Below are 17,687 nucleotides of genomic sequence, written 5' to 3'. Positions count from 1 at the left end.
CATGAAGATACCCCTAAACTTACTACTCATTTTCATATTTCTTAATCTTCTAGATTGTTAAATAGGTTCACGTATTTTATTGATGTCTATTTAATTCTTGAGATATAAGCTACTCACTATACATAATTTCTCTATTTTTTAGGCTCTCATGAAGGATTCAAATGTAAAGAATGAGTATCACATGCTAGTATGTGCCAAGGTCCATTACTCTATCTATATTAACTATTATTTGACGTCCAAGCATCTAATTTAAACGATATATTCCACATTCCATATGCTTTGAGATGTATTACTATTTTAGGATTCACATGCACGTCAATGTATGGTCAAAACATAATGGTAAAATATTTTAATCTAGTCAAACTATCCTTAGTTTTGGGTATATTATTAGAGGATGGATTAATTCAACCATATATCAAGAAATGATGCAATCTTGTCGAAATCTTGGCCCATTCTCTAATTAGCCACCCTTATTAATTTACATACACCCCCTTATATTCTATCTTATCCCGTGGATTCATGCACACATTCGTATGTATCACATTTATTATTAGATTATTCTCCATCCACACCTCAATGTCTAGGCATTTATTCTCTACATAAGTATTAGCCTTTTTTCTGTTATTGGTCAATAATGGGGCGTCCAATCAATATTGCACCATACAATACTGACCCTTGAGATTTAGCAATTTAAATTCGAATTTTTTAACTCCAAACCTTTTATTCTATCATAATTACATTTAGTACCTGTTTTATGTGATTTATTGAACATTTTGGTTTTTGAAAGAATTCAATGTGCATTTATTTAACATGCAGTTGCTTTGAGAATTCATTGAATACGAATTTGCATAAATGAAACATTTATCATAGAAACGCTTTTGGTTGGAGCACCAAGATGAATCTATCTCCATCAAAGTTTTCATCTTGGGAAATTTGCATGCTTCTTTTCCATTTACCTAAATTGGCCAGGCTCGTGAAGCCGACCATTCCGAAGGATAACCTAGGAGAACTTGACCCTAGTGATCTACCAGGCTCCCTAATGTGATTTTAACTATTGCGAATACTTGACAATTAGTGAAGAGTTAACTTCAAGGTAAATTGACGAAAAGTGAGATTTATTAGATCAAATGTTAGGGAAGAATTTATATTCACACATATAGAACTTACGCATATCTATGGATTTGACATAAAACAATCGTGGACATGGGGAGTGATCCCTAGTTGACATGACTTTCATGCTTATCACTGATACAACTACATACCCAATTCTTAAAAGATGGATTCTTAAATTCAATTTAGATGATTTATATACTTGCATGTTCAACCACATAGATTACGCTAACTTTTATCTACTTTTTCCTTCTGGTATAAATCCTTGAGCAAAACGTTATGATAGGATATGGCAATGTGAATATATAATAGAACATTGCATATAACACTTCTGCACAAGTAAAATTGAGAAATAAGATAAATAAGAACGAGAATAAAAATAAAATTCAATTTAGATGATTTATATATGTGGATGTTCAACCACATAGATTACATTAACTTTCATGTACTTTTTCTTTCTGGTATAAATCCTTGAATAGAACTTTATGATAGGATACGGTAATGTGAATACATAATAGAGCATTGAATATAACAGTTTTGTACAAGTAAAATCTCTAAATCTTAAAAATGAATAAACTAATTAGAGCAAAATTTAAGAATGAGATAAACAAGAATGAGAATAAGTTGGAAAGCCGGATAAACCGACTAAGAATAATTATGTGTAAACTAATTTTAAATATTTTTAGAAAACTAACCCTCCGGTTACAACACGTTTTGGAATTTCGATCTGAATGGGTCCACAAAATTCAATGGGAAGAGGGAACTGGATTACGAGTTAAGTGTACGGAAATACTTAGTGAAGGTATGGACAGAAAAAAATACGATTCACTTCGAATTGCAGCAGTCTATTCTACTTCTAGAACAATTCCAGACGGGCAGAGATAGAGAAGGGGAAATTAAATAAATTCGTCTATCCTTCTAAGAGGATCGATATTGTTATGTGGACACGTCGGGGAATCTGTTGATTTTGATTTAAGGCTCCTTCTCACTCTCTCTGTGTATATATATTGCATGGAGTGGAGTAGATGAGAGCAGAAAAAGGTTTCGAGGTTTAGAAAAGAAAAAGAGAAATGGAGCGTTCAAAGCTGTTGGGTTTTGTGGTCTTGATATGCTTTACTATTCCAACGATATCATGTTCTTCGGACAGACTGTTTAGTGGTTGGCCGAAGTCTAGCAGCGATGAAAATGTAAAAATAAGGGTGAATATGACGCGCAGATCAGAGAGAGAGTTGGGTTTTTCTGAGAGATTGGGTTTGGCTGTGGATCGAAGTAAGAAGCGAATGAAGAAGATAGAGGCATTGATAAGAGGGCAATTAGACGCTGAAACGCCCGTTGAAGTAGGGGATGGAGAATTTCTGATGAGCGTTGCACTGGGAACGCCCTCTGTGAGCTTCGAAGCGATTGTGGACACGGGGAGCGATCTGATTTGGACTCAGTGCAAGCCTTGCAAGGACTGCTTCTCTCAGCCTACGCCAATCTTCGACCCCTCCAAGTCCCCCACATTTTCCACAATTCCCTGCGGTGATTCTCTTTGTGACGCCTTGGGGAGTACGCAAACCGGATGCAATCCAGATTGTACCTTTATGTATCAGTATGGCGATGGTTCCTTCACCAGCGGCGACCTGGCTTACGAGACATTGTCAATTGGGAGCAGCAAGGTTAAAGGCATTGCATTTGGATGCGGGCATGACAACGAAGGACAAGGATTCTCTCAGGGTGGTGGCCTTGTGGGACTGGGAAGAGGTGGTCTCTCCCTTATCTCACAGCTGGGTTCCAAAGCAGAGAACATGTTCTCTTACTGTCTTTTGCCCATCACCGACTCTTCTTCACAAACCAGCCCCCTCTTTTTCGGCGAGGGTGCTTCCTTGAGCGGAGGAGCCAAGACTCTCCCACTCATCAAGAGCAGTATCATTCCCACTTTCTGGTACATTCCTATTACAGGAATCACCCTCAATGGTAAGGCACTAGATATTCCTCCTGGAACTTTCGATCTGCAATCGGACGGCAGCGGAGGTATGATCATCGACTCCGGAACCACTGTTACCATCCTGGACCAGGCTGCCTACTCTCCTCTTAAGGAAGCAATTCAGTCCGCCATTGATCTCACTCCTGTAGACGGCTCTTCTACAGGTTTGGATCTTTGTTACCACACATCATCCGCTCACCTCACCTTGCCAACCCTCGTCTTCAACTTCAAAGGCGGCGTGGATTACGAGCTTCCGGCAGACAACTTTTTCATTCAGGCATCTGAAAATCTCTTGTGCCTGGCAATGTTGGGTGAACCATCGGGGAATCCTTCCATCTTCGGAAACATACAGCAGCAAAACTTCCATATCCTTTACAACAATGCTCAGAACACGCTCTCTTTCAAGCCCACTAAGTGTGATTCTCTTTAAATCATCATCTCCCTCTTCTAATTCTTCTTCTTCTCTTTTTCTGTCTCTCTCATTTCCTCTTCCTCTGTCCTTCGAATGCAATATGTGATCTCGTCTCCTGCGTCTGCCTATTGCACTGTCCGATATGCGAATCATGTAAATTTTCATCTTCGTAGCTGCTTATTTTCAGTAAAATTGTTTGGCCCCTGTTGTTCTCGGGGACCTTCATTTATGGTTCCTTATGATATGCTACACTATGTGTGTTATTTTGGCATGGAAATGAAGGTGCGATAATTGATTATCAAAATATAAATTGCGAGTTAAAACAACGACAAGAGAATTTATATAATTATAAAGCATTTGTAATGGTCTTATCTTTTCTTCAAGTCTTAAGTGTAAAATAAATTATTGTATGCCTATGAATATTTTTAATGGTATTTAACTTTAAGATCCGTGTCTGTGATTTATACATTCAAATAATACTTATTTTCAATCATGTCCGCATTTCACATTACTAAGATCAAACGCAATTTAATGTAGCCTATATATAAGGTAAGGTTGTTGCTAAGAAGGTCTCTCTAATTTTCTCACAATTACTATTGTATAATTTTCTACTAGAGAAGACGAGTTCTCGAGAATTAAGAATATCATTTTGGAGCCTTTGCAATTTATTTAAAAGTGCTAATATTTAAGGCTATGCCTATATCACGATTCACGATTACCTATCAGCGCTTTATAGTGCATTCGATGACATCTTACACAAATCTTATATAGAAAACTTATTGATGGTGAATCGGGGCCTCTCATTTGAAAGGTTGCTACTACACTACAACGCACCTTAGATAATAAAATTAAATTATGTAATGTATTTGTGCTTCAGAGTATGGATGTTAGACCACACATCAATTTTCAGCCATTGATAATGTGACATGATTACTTGTTTTCAACATTTTAATAGGATTGCATTAGGTTTTGGAACTTTTTTTCGTGACCTAAAAAATTAAAATATTAGTGGACTACAACATAATAACACAATTATTGAGAAAAGTTTTGATTGCCTACAAAAAATCATAGTATCTTCACTCTTTCACCTTGTAAATCCTAACATGTTAATTTCAATTTCACATGATCTATGTTGCAGTGTCTACTTACGTATTATTATAGTCCAATGAACACAAAGGATACTAAAATCAATTATTTGAGAGAGTTGACACTTATTAGATTTTTAGATAGCCAAAAAACTTCTCAGATGAATAAAATATTGGTTGAGATAATTCTTAAATAGATATTATTATATTTATTTAAATAAACAATAATTTCTTAAAAAATATCCTTAATATAGAGGGAGAGAGAACTAATTATATATTCCAAGGAAAAAGTATTCGTAGTATTACATAGTTTACAATTGATAAAGCATTAACAAGTAAGAAACACACAATGAATAATAAATAAAACATATAAATTTAAAATAATTATTAAATCAACCTCATACTTATTTCACCTTGACAATGCAAGGAGGGTAAGAGGAGGGATGGCGGCCCAATATGCTATTCATATAGTTTCTAAGGGCATTGGACAACATCTAAACTAACATCTTAGCTTATATTTTCTTAGTTTATCCAATTGGGCGATGAAGGTGAAGAGTGGAGTGCATTTACATTTGATTAAATTCTTGTTCTAATTTCATTCTTATTATTTATTTATTATCTTGTAAAACTATTGTGCTAACTAGATAATGTGCAACCTTTGTTAAGGATTTTTCCATCTCCCTCGACCCTATCAACCACCTAAGGTGAGATGCATTTAGAGCTACAAGCGATATAAAAAATTCTATGTTTCTCAATGCTCGACAATGTATGTCACACGAGGATAATATTAGGAAGTTTTAGATTGAACCAGTTTAAACAGAGCCTCCTCTTTTCTTTTTTTATTTTATTTTGGTAATTACTCCTTCAGCAAGGCATTTAACTAGCTACAATTGCTTTGTATCCATTAATTTACTATTTTGGGTCATGAAAATAATGTATTCTAGTATAATGCCATTTCATTTTTCTTTACTTATTATTATTATTATTATTTTTCTATCGAAGATTCTTGTTGCAACGGATATAGATGCTGGAAAATATTTATTTATTATTCAATGTATAGCTAGAAAGGAAGAAGGATCATTCAATTGGGAAAGGGATAATTTTACACTCTTAACTTAAATACAATAGAGCACTACAATTATTCGGTTGGTTTACTTTTTTATGGAAGCACTCCTTATAAATCATGTATCATAGTAGAGATGTCGACATTTGAATAATTGGCCGGCACAGGCCAAACCTAATCCCAACTAACTCTTCCATCATATTGCACACGTAGACTACTTTCATATACCGTCCTAAAGAATCCCATCTCAAAGCACATAGAGGTACCATGTTTCGAGAAGTCCAATGGGAAAGTTGATCTTAGCACTCACTTGACAACATTTACTACTTTATCTATTGGCTTGATTCTTGAGGATTCTCTTCCTGCAAAAATCTTTTTCATTTCATTGAAACAAATGACATTGGATTGATTTTTCCCTTTATCTATTAATTCAATAAACTCTTTCTCATATCTTGTTAATCAATTTTTATAACGTTTAAAAAAAAATATTGGACCTAAAGTAACATTAATTGATGGTGCAGCGAAGGGGAATCCCGGACCTGCTGGATATGGGGGAGTGGTGCGTGATAATAATGGCAGGATGGTCTCGATGGTGGCCCTCTCTTTGGGTACCTAGACAAACCACTTTAGTGAGGCCTTCACAACGTATACCAATATCAAATTGGCCAAAGAGAAAGGTTTGAGAAGGGTCTTCTTGGAGTGTGACTCCCTAAACATCATTAATTGTTTAACAACTTCCTCCTCCCCTAGTTGGTCGATTAAACATATTATTGAAGATAGCCTAATGCTTCTCAGGGGATTCTACGAATTTACCATTTCACATGTCTATCGTGAAGGTAATAAGGTTGCCGATATTTAGGCCAACATTGGGGCCGACTTGCCAAGTAGGAAAGTTTGGAACATTTATGATCGGATCCCAGAGGATCTTCTTAACCTACTCCGTAATGATCATGATGCGTGCGAAGCTCAAGGGGCTTTCGGAAATGATGGAGAATGACGTCTTCCAAAGTGTCCTGGGCAAGACTTCTTCTATGAGGGGAAAGTCAAACTTTCTGGTGGCGTTTTTGATTGTTTTTGTTTAGCTCAACTCTGTTTGTGTTGCAGGTTGTTGAGAATCGGTATTTTCCAAGATTGGGGGAGATAGGAACCGTTTGGAGCCCATAGTCTATGAAAAATGATGAAATAAGGAAGCAGTATGCAAAGAACTTTCGATAAGTGTTTTTACTAGTTATATCGAGACGCTTCATGGTGCGGATGCCCTTGTTACCGAGGCCTTTGTTCATGGGTGGAAGTATGGTGTGCTCTGTGTCTATGGTATGGAGCTGGAGGTTGATGAGGAGATGGTGGATAAGGTGTCCAACATGCTATTCATATAGTTTCTAAGGGCATTGGACAACATCTAAACTAGTAGCTTAGCTTATATTTTCTTAGTTTATTCAATTGGGCGACGAAGGTGATGAGTGGAGTGCATTTACACTTGATTAAATTCTTGTTCTAATTTCATTCTTATTATTTATTTATTATCTTTTAAAACTATTGTGCTTACTAGATAATGTGCAGCCTTTGTAAAGGATTTTTCCATCTCCATTGACCCGATTAACCACCTAAGGTGAGATGCATTTAGATCTACAATGATATAAAAAATTCTTTCTTAGTGCTTGGCAATGTATGCCACATGAGGATACTATTAGGAAGTTTTAAATTGAACCAGTTTAAACATAGTCTCCTCTTTTCTCTTTTTTCTTTTATTTTGGTAATTACTCCTTCAGCAAGGCATTTAACTAGCTCCAATCGCTTAGTATCCATTAATTTACTATTTTGGGTCATGAAAATAATGTATTCTAGTATAATGCCATTTCATTTTTCTTTACTTATTATTATTATTTTTCTATCGAAGATTCTTGTCGCAACGGATATAGATGCTGGAAAATACTTATTTATTATTCAATGTATAGCTAGAAAGGAAGAAGGATCATTCAATTGGGAAAGGGATAATTTTACACTCTTAACTTAAATACAATAGAGCACTACAATTATTCAGTTGGTTTATTTTTTTATGGAAATAATCCTTATAAATTATGTATCGTAGTAGAGATTTGGACATCTGAATAATTGGCCAGCACAAGCCAAACCTAATCCCAACTAACTCTTCCACCATATTGCACACGTGGACTACTTTCATATACCGTCCTAAAGAATCCCATCTCAAAGAAAACAGAGGTACCATGTTTTGAGAAGTCCAATGGGAAAGTTGATCTTAGCACTCACTTGACAACATTTACTACTTTATCTATTGTCTTGATTCTTGATGATGCTCTTCCTGCAAAAATATTTTCCATTTCATTGAAAGAAATGACATTGGATTGATTTCTCTCTCTATCTATTAATTCAATAAACTCTTTCTCATATCTTGTTAATCAATTTTTATAACATTTAAAAAAAATATTGGACCTAAAGTAACATTAATTGATGGTGTGGCGAATGGGAATCCCAGACCTGCTGGATGTGGGGAAGTGGTGCGTGATAACAATGGCAGGATGGTCTCGACAATGGCCCTCTCTTTGGGTACCCAGACAAATCACTTTAATGAGGCCTTCACAATTTATACCAATATCAAATTGGCCAAAGAGAAAGGTTTGAGAAGGGTCTGGTTGGAGTGTGACTCCCTAAACATCATTGTTTAACGACTTCCTCCTCTCCTATTTGGTTGATTAAACATATTATTCAAGATAGCCTAATTCCTCTCAGGGGCTTCTGTGAATTTAACATTTCACATGTCTACCATGAAGGTAATAAGGTTGCGGATATTTAGGCCAACATTGGGGCCGACTTGGCAAGTAGGAAACTTTGGAACATTTATGATAAGATCCCAGTGGATCTTCTTAACCTACTCCGTAATGATTATGATGCTTGCGAAGCTCAAGGGGCTTTTGGAAATGATGGAGAATGACATCTTCCAAAGTGTCGTGGGCAAGACTTCTTTTATGAGGGGAAAGACGAACTTTCTGGTGGCTTTTTTAATTGTTTTTATATGGTTTATGTCAACTCTGTTTGTGTTGCAGGTTGTTGAGAATTAGTATTTTTTAATATTAGGGGAGATAGGAACCGTTTGGATCCCATAGTCTGCGAAAAATGACGAAATAAGGAAGCAGTATGGAAAGAACTTTCGGTAGGAGTTTTGACTAGTTATATCGAGATGCTTCATGGTGTGGATGCCCTTGTTACTGAGGCCTTTCTTAATGGGTGGAAGGATGGTTTTATCTGTGTCTATGGTATGGAGCTGGAGGTTAATGAGGAGATGGTGGCTAAGGTGTCCAAAATTCTGAACAAGGGCACCAAATTCTACAAGCATAAGAAATGTGCGATGGTGGCGATGAAAACCTTTTTCCCGCCGAAGGAAAGGGAGAAGGTGAGAAAGAATAATAATGTTGGGTGGGAGAAAAAATCACTTTCAAAGCCATGGTACGAGGTCTCAGAGGTTATCGTGCGCCGCCTCACCGTTGATGGTAAATTCTGTAGCTTACTTAGCTATCACTTTGTCATTATTAATCATTTTCGGCATCACAAGTGCATTTCCTTGGCCTTTTATTTGGTCTCATCATTGAATAATAGCATTAGGGCTCACGAGAAATGTGCATCCTCCCTTGTTCTCCATGAGGGCTTATTCCCGTTGATTATGAAGTATGCCAAGACTATCAATGTCGAGAGGAATACGAGTGCTAAAACTGGTATAGAATACAAGAAGAATGTCCATATTCATTATGGGGAAATCTCTTCTGATGAAGAGGTGGACTTCGATGGGAACGAAGTCTTTCACATTTATAACAAACAAGGACCCTCATCGTCTAAAATCCCTAACCGTACTAGCAGAAAATAAATTATTTTATCTAACGAGGAGGATGACCCTGAACATGTCCCTAATTCGGTGGACGGTAGTTCTGATGTGAAGGTTAAAAGAGTGGCCAGCGTTTCTATGTCAAGAGCTATTGACAAAACCAAAGTATTTAACAATGTCAACGAGAATTATTCTAAGCGACCGAATGCCTCTCAGATTGATTTGGACGGGCCTGCGGAGGATTAGGGTGTCAATGTTTCTATACCTACTCTTGGTGGTGGGTTTACTCCTAAGGAGATGGTTTGTCGGTCCCTGAGAATACGATTACGAATATTAACTTGAGGAATTTAAAGGATAACCAAAATGCCCAATTCACCTAGATTTTTCAAGAGATTAATAATCTCAAAGAGAAGGCCAATCCACCTAATGGGGACCTCGACAGTACTAGGTCTCGAATACGCATACCCTGGCTAATGGTATTAAAGACCTTAAGGAGGAACATGAAGAGCACATTAAGGCTTTGGAAAATGACTTATAAACATCAGCATAGTTTGAGTGTGGTGGTGGAGGTGAGTATGTCTGCCATGAACAATACTAGCATTGGTCTACGTAGACTCAATGAATAGGCTGAAGTTCTTCATTATATTTCTCAGGGCAAGTGCCCCACTGGTAGCACTGAGATGGTGAAGAAAGATAAGGTTGTGAATGCCGGTACCTGTAAGAAACTTAGGGCTCCCTCAGAGGATGTGGATGCGGATCTGGATACGAAAGAGAAGCCCCTACTTGGTCGAGCGACGAGGCTCCATAGAAAAGATAAGGGTGTGACCCGTGTTGACAACATCATTAAGAAAGTTCAGAAAATCAATGAGGATGTCATTCAGAAGAATGACAAATTGGTCAAAGTGTTGTAGTTTTGTTATGTAGAAATTCTGTATTGTTCTTGTCTGTTGTTCTATGGGGCTGCTTTTCCCTGGTTTTTATGGGTTGGTTCGCATCTGTTTTTTTGTTGGGTCCTTGAAGGTCGAGTTTTTATGATAATATTACAATAATACTAATACAATTTACATGATTTGTATAGTTTATTTCTATTTGAAAATAAAAAATTATTCTATTCTATTTACATTTTCACCATAAATTACTTGAACTATTTAAACAAATAGGTTTCTATTCAATAATATTATTATTATATATAATACATTAACAGAATAATAAGTAAATAACTTAAAACCCACTAACATAGTCATTTTAACACATACAAACATAGTAAATTTTGAAGTGTCTATAAAACCCATACAACTTTTTTAGGGTTTCGGAATTACTAGATGGTTTGATTTAGACAAATGGAAACATAAAGGTTGAGTGTACTTAGTAATTAAAAAAGGTCCCACCATTCACTTATCATGGGAAACCGTGCAACAACTAAATTGTATAGAAATAAAAAACAAGAAAATAATGACATTTATGAATTATTAAAGAGGCACACGGAACAAGTGGCAGGAACCCTAAAATTTAGATTGTGAGAGCTCAAATATTTGAGAGTACTATGTTTGCATTAATGGAGGAGTAGAATTTTCGAAAAAATCTCATCTGATCGTGACTGCAAGAGGAGAGATAGTGGTAAAATGAGAAGATCGAGAGATGATGGGCAGTGCACACATTCTGACAAAAAATGAAGAATAAAACTAATGGACAGCGGGCAGCTCCAATATTCCCAATCGTCTTGCAATGCTGTCTCCTTTACTCACAATCGTTGATGCCCAAAAACAGCTCATCCAATTCATATAAGAGACGCCTTCGGCATAATAAATTCATGTACTATTTTCCCTCTTCTATAATTTCTCTCATATGAAGCATGCAATCACCATTTCTAAATAAAGCTTTTATATGATAGGATGTGGTAGTATCAATATACCATAGGGCACTACGTCACAGAACCTTTTGCACATGAAGATACCCCTAAACTTACTACTCATTTTCATATTTCTTAATCTTCTAGATTGTTAAATAGGTTCACGTATTTTATTGATGTCTATTTAATTCTTGAGATATAAGCTACTCACTATACATAATTTCTCTATTTTTTAGGCTCTCATGAAGGATTCAAATGTAAAGAATGAGTATCACATGCTAGTATGTGCCAAGGTCCATTACTCTATCTATATTAACTATTATTTGACGTCCAAGCATCTAATTTAAACGATATATTCCACATTCCATATGCTTTGAGATGTATTACTATTTTAGGATTCACATGCACGTCAATGTATGGTCAAAACATAATGGTAAAATATTTTAATCTAGTCAAACTATCCTTAGTTTTGGGTATATTATTAGAGGATGGATTAATTCAACCATATATCAAGAAATGATGCAATCTTGTCGAAATCTTGGCCCATTCTCTAATTAGCCACCCTTATTAATTTACATACACCCCGTTATATTCTATCTTATCCCGTGGATTCATGCACACATTCGTATGTATCACATTTATTATTAGATTATTCTCCATCCACACCTCAATGTCTAGGCATTTATTCTCTACATAAGTATTAGCCTTTTTTCTGTTATTGGTCAATAATGGGGCGTCCAATCAATATTGCACCATACAATACTGACCCTTGAGATTTAGCAATTTAAATTCGAATTTTTTAACTCCAAACCTTTTATTCTATCATAATTACATTTAGTACCTGTTTTATGTGATTTATTGAACATTTTGGTTTTTGAAAGAATTCAATGTGCATTTATTTAACATGCAGTCGCTTTGAGAATTCATTGAATACGAATTTGCATAAATGAAACATTTATCATAGAAACGCTTTTGGTTGGAGCACCAAGATGAATCTATCTCCATCAAAGTTTTCATCTTGGGAAATTTGCATGCTTCTTTTCCATTTACCTAAATTGGCCAGGCTCGTGAAGCCGACCATTCCGAAGGATAACCTAGGAGAACTTGACCCTAGTGATCTACCAGGCTCCCTAATGTGATTTTAACTATTGCGAATACTTGACAATTAGTGAAGAGTTAACTTCAAGGTAAATTGACGAAAAGTGAGATTTATTAGATCAAATGTTAGGGAAGAATTTATATTCACACATATAGAACTTACGCATATCTATGGATTTGACATAAAACAATCGTGGACATGGGGAGTGATCCCTAGTTGACATGACTTTCATGCTTATCACTGATACAACTACATACCCAATTCTTAAAAGATGGATTCTTAAATTCAATTTAGATGATTTATATACTTGCATGTTCAACCACATAGATTACGCTAACTTTTATCTACTTTTTCCTTCTGGTATAAATCCTTGAGCAAAACGTTATGATAGGATATGGCAATGTGAATATATAATAGAACATTGCATATAACACTTCTGCACAAGTAAAATTGAGAAATAAGATAAATAAGAACGAGAATAAAAATAAAATTCAATTTAGATGATTTATATATGTGGATGTTCAACCACATAGATTACATTAACTTTCATGTACTTTTTCTTTCTGGTATAAATCCTTGAATAGAACTTTATGATAGGATACGGTAATGTGAATACATAATAGAGCATTGAATATAACAGTTTTGTACAAGTAAAATCTCTAAATCTTAAAAATGAATAAACTAATTAGAGCAAAATTTAAGAATGAGATAAACAAGAATGAGAATAAGTTGGAAAGCCGGATAAACCGACTAAGAATAATTATGTGTAAACTAATTTTAAATATTTTTAGAAAACTAACCCTCCGGTTACAACACGTTTTGGAATTTCGATCTGAATGGGTCCACAAAATTCAATGGGAAGAGGGAACTGGATTACGAGTTAAGTGTACGGAAATACTTAGTGAAGGTATGGACAGAAAAAAATACGATTCACTTCGAATTGCAGCAGTCTATTCTACTTCTAGAACAATTCCAGACGGGCAGAGATAGAGAAGGGGAAATTAAATAAATTCGTCTATCCTTCTAAGAGGATCGATATTGTTATGTGGACACGTCGGGGAATCTGTTGATTTTGATTTAAGGCTCCTTCTCACTCTCTCTGTGTATATATATTGCATGGAGTGGAGTAGATGAGAGCAGAAAAAGGTTTCGAGGTTTAGAAAAGAAAAAGAGAAATGGAGCGTTCAAAGCTGTTGGGTTTTGTGGTCTTGATATGCTTTACTATTCCAACGATATCATGTTCTTCGGACAGACTGTTTAGTGGTTGGCCGAAGTCTAGCAGCGATGAAAATGTAAAAATAAGGGTGAATATGACGCGCAGATCAGAGAGAGAGTTGGGTTTTTCTGAGAGATTGGGTTTGGCTGTGGATCGAAGTAAGAAGCGAATGAAGAAGATAGAGGCATTGATAAGAGGGCAATTAGACGCTGAAACGCCCGTTGAAGTAGGGGATGGAGAATTTCTGATGAGCGTTGCACTGGGAACGCCCTCTGTGAGCTTCGAAGCGATTGTGGACACGGGGAGCGATCTGATTTGGACTCAGTGCAAGCCTTGCAAGGACTGCTTCTCTCAGCCTACGCCAATCTTCGACCCCTCCAAGTCCCCCACATTTTCCACAATTCCCTGCGGTGATTCTCTTTGTGACGCCTTGGGGAGTACGCAAACCGGATGCAATCCAGATTGTACCTTTATGTATCAGTATGGCGATGGTTCCTTCACCAGCGGCGACCTGGCTTACGAGACATTGTCAATTGGGAGCAGCAAGGTTAAAGGCATTGCATTTGGATGCGGGCATGACAACGAAGGACAAGGATTCTCTCAGGGTGGTGGCCTTGTGGGACTGGGAAGAGGTGGTCTCTCCCTTATCTCACAGCTGGGTTCCAAAGCAGAGAACATGTTCTCTTACTGTCTTTTGCCCATCACCGACTCTTCTTCACAAACCAGCCCCCTCTTTTTCGGCGAGGGTGCTTCCTTGAGCGGAGGAGCCAAGACTCTCCCACTCATCAAGAGCAGTATCATTCCCACTTTCTGGTACATTCCTATTACAGGAATCACCCTCAATGGTAAGGCACTAGATATTCCTCCTGGAACTTTCGATCTGCAATCGGACGGCAGCGGAGGTATGATCATCGACTCCGGAACCACTGTTACCATCCTGGACCAGGCTGCCTACTCTCCTCTTAAGGAAGCAATTCAGTCCGCCATTGATCTCACTCCTGTAGACGGCTCTTCTACAGGTTTGGATCTTTGTTACCACACATCATCCGCTCACCTCACCTTGCCAACCCTCGTCTTCAACTTCAAAGGCGGCGTGGATTACGAGCTTCCGGCAGACAACTTTTTCATTCAGGCATCTGAAAATCTCTTGTGCCTGGCAATGTTGGGTGAACCATCGGGGAATCCTTCCATCTTCGGAAACATACAGCAGCAAAACTTCCATATCCTTTACAACAATGCTCAGAACACGCTCTCTTTCAAGCCCACTAAGTGTGATTCTCTTTAAATCATCATCTCCCTCTTCTAATTCTTCTTCTTCTCTTTTTCTGTCTCTCTCATTTCCTCTTCCTCTGTCCTTCGAATGCAATATGTGATCTCGTCTCCTGCGTCTGCCTATTGCACTGTCCGATATGCGAATCATGTAAATTTTCATCTTCGTAGCTGCTTATTTTCAGTAAAATTGTTTGGCCCCTGTTGTTCTCGGGGACCTTCATTTATGGTTCCTTATGATATGCTACACTATGTGTGTTATTTTGGCATGGAAATGAAGGTGCGATAATTGATTATCAAAATATAAATTGCGAGTTAAAACAACGACAAGAGAATTTATATAATTATAAAGCATTTGTAATGGTCTTATCTTTTCTTCAAGTCTTAAGTGTAAAATAAATTATTGTATGCCTATGAATATTTTTAATGGTATTTAACTTTAAGATCCGTGTCTGTGATTTATACATTCAAATAATACTTATTTTCAATCATGTCCGCATTTCACATTACTAAGATCAAACACAATTTAATGTAGCCTATATATAAGGTAAGGTTGTTGCTAAGAAGGTCTCTCTAATTTTCTCACAATTACTATTGTATAATTTTCTACTAGAGAAGACGAGTTCTCGAGAATTAAGAATATCATTTTGGAGCCTTTGCAATTTATTTAAAAGTGCTAATATTTAAGGCTATGCCTATATCACGATTCACGATTACCTATCAGCGCTTTATAGTGCATTCGATGACATCTTACACAAATCTTATATAGAAAACTTATTGATGGTGAATCGGGGCCTCTCATTTGAAAGGTTGCTACTACACTACAACGCACCTTAGATAATAAAATTAAATTATGTAATGTATTTGTGCTTCAGAGTATGGATGTTAGACCACACATCAATTTTCAGCCATTGATAATGTGACATGATTACTTGTTTTCAACATTTTAATAGGATTGCATTAGGTTTTGGAACTTTTTTTCGTGACCTAAAAAATTAAAATATTAGTGGACTACAACATAATAACACAATTATTGAGAAAAGTTTTGATTGCCTACAAAAAATCATAGTATCTTCACTCTTTCACCTTGTAAATCCTAACATGTTAATTTCAATTTCACATGATCTATGTTGCAGTGTCTACTTACGTATTATTATAGTCCAATGAACACAAAGGATACTAAAATCAATTATTTGAGAGAGTTGACACTTATTAGATTTTTAGATAGCCAAAAAACTTCTCAGATGAATAAAATATTGGTTGAGATAATTCTTAAATAGATATTATTATATTTATTTAAATAAACAATAATTTCTTAAAAAATATCCTTAATATAGAGGGAGAGAGAACTAATTATATATTCCAAGGAAAAAGTATTCGTAGTATTACATAGTTTACAATTGATAAAGCATTAACAAGTAAGAAACACACAATGAATAATAAATAAAACATATAAATTTAAAATAATTATTAAATCAACCTCATACTTATTTCACCTTGACAATGCAAGGAGGGTAAGAGGAGGGATGGCGGCCCAATATGCTATTCATATAGTTTCTAAGGGCATTGGACAACATCTAAACTAACATCTTAGCTTATATTTTCTTAGTTTATCCAATTGGGCGATGAAGGTGAAGAGTGGAGTGCATTTACATTTGATTAAATTCTTGTTCTAATTTCATTCTTATTATTTATTTATTATCTTGTAAAACTATTGTGCTAACTAGATAATGTGCAACCTTTGTTAAGGATTTTTCCATCTCCCTCGACCCTATCAACCACCTAAGGTGAGATGCATTTAGAGCTACAAGCGATATAAAAAATTCTATGTTTCTCAATGCTCGACAATGTATGTCACACGAGGATAATATTAGGAAGTTTTAGATTGAACCAGTTTAAACAGAGCCTCCTCTTTTCTTTTTTTATTTTATTTTGGTAATTACTCCTTCAGCAAGGCATTTAACTAGCTACAATTGCTTTGTATCCATTAATTTACTATTTTGGGTCATGAAAATAATGTATTCTAGTATAATGCCATTTCATTTTTCTTTACTTATTATTATTATTATTATTTTTCTATCGAAGATTCTTGTTGCAACGGATATAGATGCTGGAAAATATTTATTTATTATTCAATGTATAGCTAGAAAGGAAGAAGGATCATTCAATTGGGAAAGGGATAATTTTACACTCTTAACTTAAATACAATAGAGCACTACAATTATTCGGTTGGTTTACTTTTTTATGGAAGCACTCCTTATAAATCATGTATCATAGTAGAGATGTCGACATTTGAATAATTGGCCGGCACAGGCCAAACCTAATCCCAACTAACTCTTCCATCATATTGCACACGTAGACTACTTTCATATACCGTCCTAAAGAATCCCATCTCAAAGCACATAGAGGTACCATGTTTCGAGAAGTCCAATGGGAAAGTTGATCTTAGCACTCACTTGACAACATTTACTACTTTATCTATTGGCTTGATTCTTGAGGATTCTCTTCCTGCAAAAATCTTTTTCATTTCATTGAAACAAATGACATTGGATTGATTTTTCCCTTTATCTATTAATTCAATAAACTCTTTCTCATATCTTGTTAATCAATTTTTATAACGTTTAAAAAAAAATATTGGACCTAAAGTAACATTAATTGATGGTGCAGCGAAGGGGAATCCCGGACCTGCTGGATATGGGGGAGTGGTGCGTGATAATAATGGCAGGATGGTCTCGATGGTGGCCCTCTCTTTGGGTACCTAGACAAACCACTTTAGTGAGGCC

At 36.1% G+C, this 17,687-nt stretch overlaps 2 protein-coding genes across 2 annotated transcripts; both read left to right on the top strand.

The window, feature by feature from the left end:
* The first annotated feature begins 2,180 nt into the window (after positions 1-2,180).
* Positions 2,181-3,506, top strand: LOC131872289 (aspartic proteinase nepenthesin-1-like). The gene has a single exon (XM_059216045.1). The coding sequence runs from the start codon at positions 2,181-2,183 to the stop codon at positions 3,504-3,506; it is 1,326 nt and encodes a 441-aa protein (XP_059072028.1).
* A 10,088-nt stretch (positions 3,507-13,594) lies between these two features.
* LOC131872288 (aspartic proteinase nepenthesin-1-like) lies at positions 13,595-14,920 on the top strand. Its single transcript, XM_059216044.1, has one exon. It carries the CDS (start codon positions 13,595-13,597, stop codon positions 14,918-14,920), a length of 1,326 nt encoding a protein of 441 aa, XP_059072027.1.
* Positions 14,921-17,687: the final 2,767 nt, after the last annotated feature.

This window comes from Cryptomeria japonica, unplaced genomic scaffold (genome assembly GCF_030272615.1).
Source record: "Cryptomeria japonica unplaced genomic scaffold, Sugi_1.0 HiC_scaffold_551, whole genome shotgun sequence".
Lineage (NCBI taxonomy): Eukaryota > Viridiplantae > Streptophyta > Pinopsida > Cupressales > Cupressaceae > Cryptomeria > Cryptomeria japonica.
This window is presented reverse-complemented; position numbering and strand designations above follow the sequence as displayed.